Source organism: Ptychodera flava (assembly GCF_041260155.1).
Source record: "Ptychodera flava strain L36383 chromosome 3 unlocalized genomic scaffold, AS_Pfla_20210202 Scaffold_26__1_contigs__length_13983176_pilon, whole genome shotgun sequence".
Taxonomy (NCBI): domain Eukaryota; kingdom Metazoa; phylum Hemichordata; class Enteropneusta; family Ptychoderidae; genus Ptychodera; species Ptychodera flava.
This window is the reverse complement of record NW_027248280.1, coordinates 6,028,445-6,035,875: the sequence shown is the minus strand read 5'-3', so window position 1 is coordinate 6,035,875 and position 7,431 is coordinate 6,028,445. Positions and strand designations below refer to the sequence as shown.

The 7,431-nt window shown below is 37.0% G+C and overlaps 1 protein-coding gene across 1 annotated transcript; it reads right to left on the bottom strand.

Moving 5' to 3' along the window:
• Window positions 1-4,882: 4,882 nt before the first annotated feature.
• Window positions 4,883-7,425, bottom strand: LOC139125845 (zinc finger protein 260-like). Its single transcript, XM_070691941.1, has one exon. It carries the CDS (start codon window positions 7,401-7,403, stop codon window positions 5,622-5,624), a length of 1,782 nt encoding a protein of 593 aa, XP_070548042.1. The 5' UTR covers window positions 7,404-7,425; the 3' UTR covers window positions 4,883-5,621.
• Window positions 7,426-7,431: the final 6 nt, after the last annotated feature.

The window sequence follows — 7,431 nt, the reverse complement described above, 5'->3', positions numbered from 1 at the left end:
CTGGATATTGTGGGTGAACAGGTTAACAAATATCAGTATCACTTTACATCTTTCATTACTTGTCATGTATAAAGTAACCCCTATTATATTCCTGTTTCACAAATATTTATTTGATTTTATCACTCCATCCTCCAACAGGCGTTAGCCCAATTACAGGATGAGGTATGCATAAGCCACGAACCTCCAATGGAGCACTGAGGAGTAAAGTGCCTTGCTCAAGGCCACAACACCGAGCTGGGGTCTCAAACTCGCAGTCCTCAGACAGTGAGTCTGTTACTGTGGACCTACCTGTTCTTGAACCAAGTGTCGAACTCACCACCCTCTGATAGTGAGTCCCTTAGCCTAACCACTGGGCCAAGGTGCTATTGCTAAGATTTAAAAGGACATGAGCTGTAACTTGTGGCAAGTTTTTCAGTGTTCTGCTTCTGTATATCAACTGCCGTGTCTGACCCTAATCTGTTTGTCATGCTGAAATTTTGAGTATTATTTTTGTTAACACAGCTTGTATGTGTGTAGTGATCATTGTTTATTGTTTACAAATGAATTCTAGTCCGGACTTGAATACAATTTTCAACAATAACAATGGAGATCATACTCAAATAGGTTGTGTTAATATGCTAAATACTTGGCATTAAACAAGTCATCGTTGATGACACAGTCCCCACTTGTTAATGGGTGCTTTGATTACAGGTCCTCAGAGGGATAGAGTCCTCTTCATTAGGTCTGTGATAAAAATACTTTTGAATAAATTCGCTTGATACATGTCTGAGTTGTAGTTCAGGAGATGAAAAAATCGTAATAAAATGGCCACATGGTGGCCATATTGGATCGAATCACAAAACAAATCAATGTGCATATGTATGACATAGGTCAATGTCCTTGTACCAAGTTTGAATAAAATTGGTTGAGATATGCCTGAGTTATGGCTCTGTACATGAAAAAATCGTAACAAAATGGCCGCATGGCGGCCATATTGGATCGTATCACAAAAAAAATTGATGTGTATAGCTATGACATTGGTCAATGTCCTTGTACCAACTTTGAATAAAATCTGTAGAAACATGCCTGAGTTATGACTCTGTACATGAAAAAATCGTAATAAAATGGCCGCCTGCTGGCGGCCATATTGGATCGTATCACAAAACAAATCAATGTGCATATGTATGACATAGGTCAATGTCCTTGTACCAATTTTGAATGAAATTGGTTGAGATATGCCTGAGTTATGGCTCTGTACATGAAACAATCGTAACACAGGCGGCCATTTTGGATCGTATCACAAAACAAATTGATGTGCATAGCTATGACATTGGTCAATATCCTTGTACCAACTTTGAATAAATCTGTAGAAACATGCCTGAGTTATGGCTCTGTACATGAAAAAATCGTAATAAAATGGCCGCCTGGCAGCCATATTGGATCGTATCACAAAACAAATTGATGTGCATATGTATGACATAGGTCAATGTCCTTGTACCAATTTTGAATGAAATTGGTTGAGATATGCCTGAGTTATGGCTCTGTACATGAAAAAATCGTAACAAAATGGCCGCACGGCGGCCATATTGGATCGTATCACAAAAAGAATCGACGTGCATATCTATGACACTGGTCAATGTCCTTGTACCAACTTTGAATAAAATCTGTAGAAACATGCCTGAGTTATGACTCTGTACATGAAAACATCGTAATAAAATGGCCGCCTGCTGGCAGCCATATTGGATCGTATCACAAAACAAATTGACGTGCATCTGTATGACATATGAAGTAATCCATTTCCAAGTTTGAATGAAATCGCTTCAGGCATCTCTGAGATATCTGCGTGAACGGACGGACGGACGCACGCACGCACAGACGCACGCACGCACGCACGCACACGCACGCACGGACATGACCAAACCTATAAGTCCCCCCGGACGGTGTCCGTGGGGACTAATTACAGTGTAGGGATTCAATGCAGAAAATGTAATCACAAAACAAAAGTTCTGAAAAAACAGCCAAAAGATTCAGCTTATGGAGCTTTAATCTGAAAAATATTCTATTTAAATATTTCTATGTATGTACAATGCTTTTCCTAAAAAGCAATAAATTACAATGAGTAGTAATTAGAATATGACAAAAAAAATCAGGCCATCACTAATCTGTCAATGCTAACCTTATTATTAAATTGCCTGCATTATAAGAGACGGACTTTACAGATTAAGATTGGAGGTCTATTTAGTATTTGATGGACTCTGGATCAGTAATAGTGCAATACTAAGGTCACGATTGTTTATCCCATGCGCATTTATTTATATACACATGTGTACAAGTGTAATTCTTTTTGTGTTCACTTCAAAGTTTGAAACATAGGGCCAATATCCCTGAAGCTACTATAGACATGGATACAAAATTAAGTAAAAACAAAGATTTTGACCAAAAATTGCAAAAAAAATTGACCGAAAAATACAACAATTGAAGATTTCATCGATGGGCACTTTGGTCCCTTTAATATCAAATCTGTAAGCACTGCGTCTCTCAAGATATTTGAATAGACGGACATCCTCACAAACAGACAGACATACATACATACATACAGACTGACAACGGACGGATACCCATCCCATTAGCTAAGACTATAGTCTATAGTAGCTAAAAATTGTTTAAAAACAAACTTTTACACACACAAAGTTTAATATTTATTTGACTGCCCATTCAAGAATCAGCCCAGCAACTTTTTTTCTACGTCTATTCAGGTACATACATGTATTACAAAATTTGTAAACAAAGATTTGTCAGAGGAAACGCTGTGAAAAAAAATCTTATTCAAATAGTTTTTTCTCATGAAAACCCAAAAATCTAGTACCCCATGCCATTATACAAAACAAAGAATATAATAACTTTGGGCCTAGTGTAATACTTATTTGGTTCATCAGATAAGCAGAATGGCAAATTCTCTGTTGCTTGCAAAAACTGATGGTCCAAATCTAAGACCGCTGAAAATCATGTGGACTAATTTACATAACAATGCCTAATTTGTATATTTTTATTGTGTAAATGAAATATTTTATGTTGCCATTCAATAGCATATGACTAGAATTGCCCCCCCCCCCCGAAAAAGGGTTGGTCAATCCCTCAAAATTCCCTCATTGATAATTACCCTCTTGATTTACTCTAGTATCATTTTATAACCATCCACACCGAGGCAAAATAGCCATTACATTTTTGACAATATTTCAATTATTTTTTTAAAGTAAATCTGGTGTACTTCCTTCATGAAGTATTTTGAAACTCACTATGGTATTAGCCTTGCCAAAAAACTGATTGTGTACAACATGCAGTGTTCTTGCCGACAAATGGACACGACTGGTCATAAATGATGTCATTGTTCTCTCATTATATGCCAAAAATAAATATTTGTCTGTATTTTCAGATTACAATTACGGAAATTACCCTTGCAAGAATGACAAAAATGCAACATGGAAGGTGACTGTTAGTGTAACAATGAATACTCTAAGACATATGAACTGCTCAAAGTACAAACAGCAACAAAAGCCATGCATACAACACTGACAAAATTTATCTACATTGCAAGCAATAGTGTCAGATGACGCACATGTGCAATTATATTAAGTAACAAACTGGTAACATAATCATCATTATTTTGGCGTGGAATAAAATTCAGATTATCAACAATAATATTGACCAGTAAACACATACAGGCTGTGTTGATAAATTGAACACAAGGCATTTCGATCTGATTTTAGGAGTAGAACAAGAAATTGTATTTTTCACAAAAATTGGAAAAGACATGAAAAACTACAGATGGCCAACTATAAATAAAAATCCTGTCAAGGACACTGTGCTCACATTCGTTTTGAATTGGTCCATTCAAGAAATATTTAAACCAGAAAAACAAGAATGACAAAAGCAAATCAGGTCTGCAACTTAGGTACTGGAGGTCATCTTTAGGAACATGCATATCAACTTCTATAGCAATGGGACAAGCAGATCGTACATACATAAGCAAATGTCCATAAAAAATCAGCCAGAGAAGGCTTGAAAAAAAGAAAAGATGGAAGAGAGGAGAATAAATAATGTACAAAGGATCAGGTAAAAAAAATAATACTAATTAATCAATCTTCTAGACCCCCTGGATATTAAAAGTTCCACCCCTGGTATTGACAATGTTTACATAAACAGCTATAATGGCCAGGAAGTGGTAAAATATGTTAACTAACTATTTACAACCTTGGGGATTTTGTAATTAATGCTATAAGTGCTGTCATTCGAAATGTAAACAGCACTTAAGATAGTAAAATGCCTTCAAATGTGGGGGTGATTATGACATTGACAATTATCCTGGGTCCAAATTTCTTATCATGGAAAAGTTGCCAACATTGGCCCTTAATGAAAAACTTAACCTCAGCTTTGTTTCCTGGATCAAATTTTACTACAAACTGATGCCAAATATGACAAAATTATATTCACAGCCTTCAAAATTGTTTCAAAACATATCCTCGGTTGATATAGGTCATTTAAGGTCACAGACTGAGAAATTACCTGTACTATACAAATTTGGGGGTGTCCCAGTGGAAAACATTCAGCAATATGCATTATATTGGACTACTCTGTTGTTTCTGTGAAGATTCCAATGCACATACGCACTGCGTACAGTGTTTTTTGCTTTATTTGCATGAGGGCGCCATACGACGTTTGGGCAAACGTTTGTTATTTATCTTGCTCCAAATTGCACATGCAGTCCCAGTGACAGTTTATTCTACCTGTATAAACACCCTTCAATGAGCACATTCCAATGAACTTGCTTTAGTTTGGAAATAAAATCACAAAAATAATGCAAAACAGATACAGCTATTGGGCCTTTAAAGAAAAACTATTTTAAAGATTTTTTTGACCAAATATGACAAAAATTACCCCAAAATGGTAATTTTGCCAATTTTGCTGTAATTTCAACAAATTAGAAGGGTAGCACCCTTGCAAACATCCAACCTAAAATTTGAGAGCAATTGGGCCAACGCTTTCAGGGAAGAATAATTTTTACTTAAAATGAGGAAAATAAGGAAAAAATTCATCAATATTACAAAATACAAGATATCTTCATGATATACATAAAATTGTGTAAGGTCCACCTAAGGTACTTGCGTACTAATTTTCACGCAATCAAAAGAGCAGTTCTGAGTCAGTAATTTTTTGCCATTTCCACATTTTTACAGCTCCTTTGCATAATTTGGTCAATACAAACTTCATTTAAACAAAATCCCATCTATAGCCCTTGATGCATCCACACACCAAATACCAAGCTAACAAGTGCAGCAGTTCACGAGATTTTGATGTTGAAGGATATACTATACGTACATACGTACATACATATATACATGTACACACATACATAGAGATACCACTGACTTCAGCTTATACGATAACCTCACATTGGTATACCAAATGTGAGCTAAAAACTACTAAATATTTGGGCAAACAAATCAAAAGCATCAAATAGATAAAATTCAAAATAGATAAAATTCAAAATTCTTGTGAAGACTTTTTCTGGCAAAACAATCTGACTACATTCTGTGTCAAAAACATGTTTTCAGACGTAAAAGTTCAGACTCATTGCCATGGTTTCACACTTCTTGCTGACTGTCAAAACTGATAGGAGTGCTATGTTTATTTTCAATGTGTTTCTTCACATTCCATTTTCCGGCGAAAGTTCTTCCGCAAAACTTACACTGGTATTTAGGATTACTTGCGTGAACATGCATATGCCTCAATAATGTCCTCTTTGCAGAGAATCGTTTGCTGCAAACTGTACATGGAAACTCTTTGCTTGGGTTTGGATTTCTGATGTATGGTTTGCGTTCTCTTTTTGGTGTTTTTGGGCTGTGTTTTTTTTCAATTGGTATTTTTGGTCTGTGTTTTTTTTCAATTGGTATTTTTGGTCTGTGTTTTTTTTCAATATGCTTTAGCAACTGCCAGTTGTAAGCAAATTTCTCTGCACACATATGGCACAAAATGCCCTCAGGGTTGTTGTGTTTAATTTTCTTGTGTTTCCTCAAAGAACTTGAATGCTGAAACCCCTTTTCACAGATGTTGCAGCGATGGGGCTTCTCCCCTACAATGTGAGTCATCATATGATTTTTCAAGTCGTATGAAGTTTTGAACGCTTTCTCACAAGTTTCACATGGGAATGGCCTCTCACCCGTGTGTTTCATCTTATGGATTTGCAAACTCTTTTTCTGTTGGAAGAAGAGACCACAAATCTCACACTGAAAATCCTTCTTGCCAGTGTGCAGACGTTCATGTCGCCGCAGGACGTTTTTGAAGCGGAAACTCTTTCCGCAATACTCGCATGTAAATGGTTTTTCTCCGGTATGAATTCGCATGTGCACGGTGAGGGTCCCTTTATCTTTGAAAGAATTTCCACACTGCTCGCAACTGAAAGGTCGTTCACCTGTGTGTATCCTCTCGTGAACAATGAGGAAATATTTTGTTTTTATTCCCTTTCCGCAAAACCTACAGATGTGATGACTTTCCTTTTTGTGAGCATTCAGGTGCAAAGCCATACCTTCTGCAGATGTGAGCACCTTTCCGCAAATCTCACAATCTTTCACTGACTTGCGTTTTGTTCTTGTTTTCAATTTACACTTTTCCCCATGTTTGACGTATTCAACGTTGTCGCTACACACAGTCAAACACCTGTGGCATTGGAGATTATGCCTTGTATGAGTTTTTAAGTGGCTGGTAAAATGACATTTCCTGTTAAAAGTTCTCCCACATTTGTCACAAGAGAACTCTCCGTCACTCTTTCTCATTCTCCTTTTTCTTAGTAAGGGTTGATTTTCTGTAAGATTTCCCGCTTTCTCTCTGGCATTTGCTTTCTTGCGTGCATCTCTTTCCTTTCTGGACTCTTGTTTAGTATCTTGTTCATCTGTAGCAACAATGTCTGGGTTATTTACTCCGCAAGACTTGACAGATGTCTGTCTCTTATCAGAAATACTTGCTGCCTTCCTTTTTCGTTTCTTCCCATTCTTCATTTTCTTTACCAGAACTTTCCCAATTGTCTCTGCCTGCGCTAATCCCTCTTCTCCTTCTCCATCTTCACTGTCAGAAGTGCACTTTCTGTCCTGTGTGATAGGTGTTTCATTGCTTATAACTTTGACTGAGTTCTCGCTTTTATCATTTTTCTGGTTCACTTTGTTTCTGTACAACAGAGGAAACGAGTCTGGGCCACTGTCTTGTATAACATTAACCTCAACTTTGCATTCTCTCGGTGTCTTTTCACCACTCTTTCCTTTTTCAGTGCCAGCATTAATTTTTACCTCAGAGCATGGGCCGATTACTTTGTGAGAAGCGCCCTCTATGGGGCTTGTATGTTCAGTGCCGCCACCGCTTTCTTCTAATGGCATATAGCTATGTTGTTCATGATTAGCACCC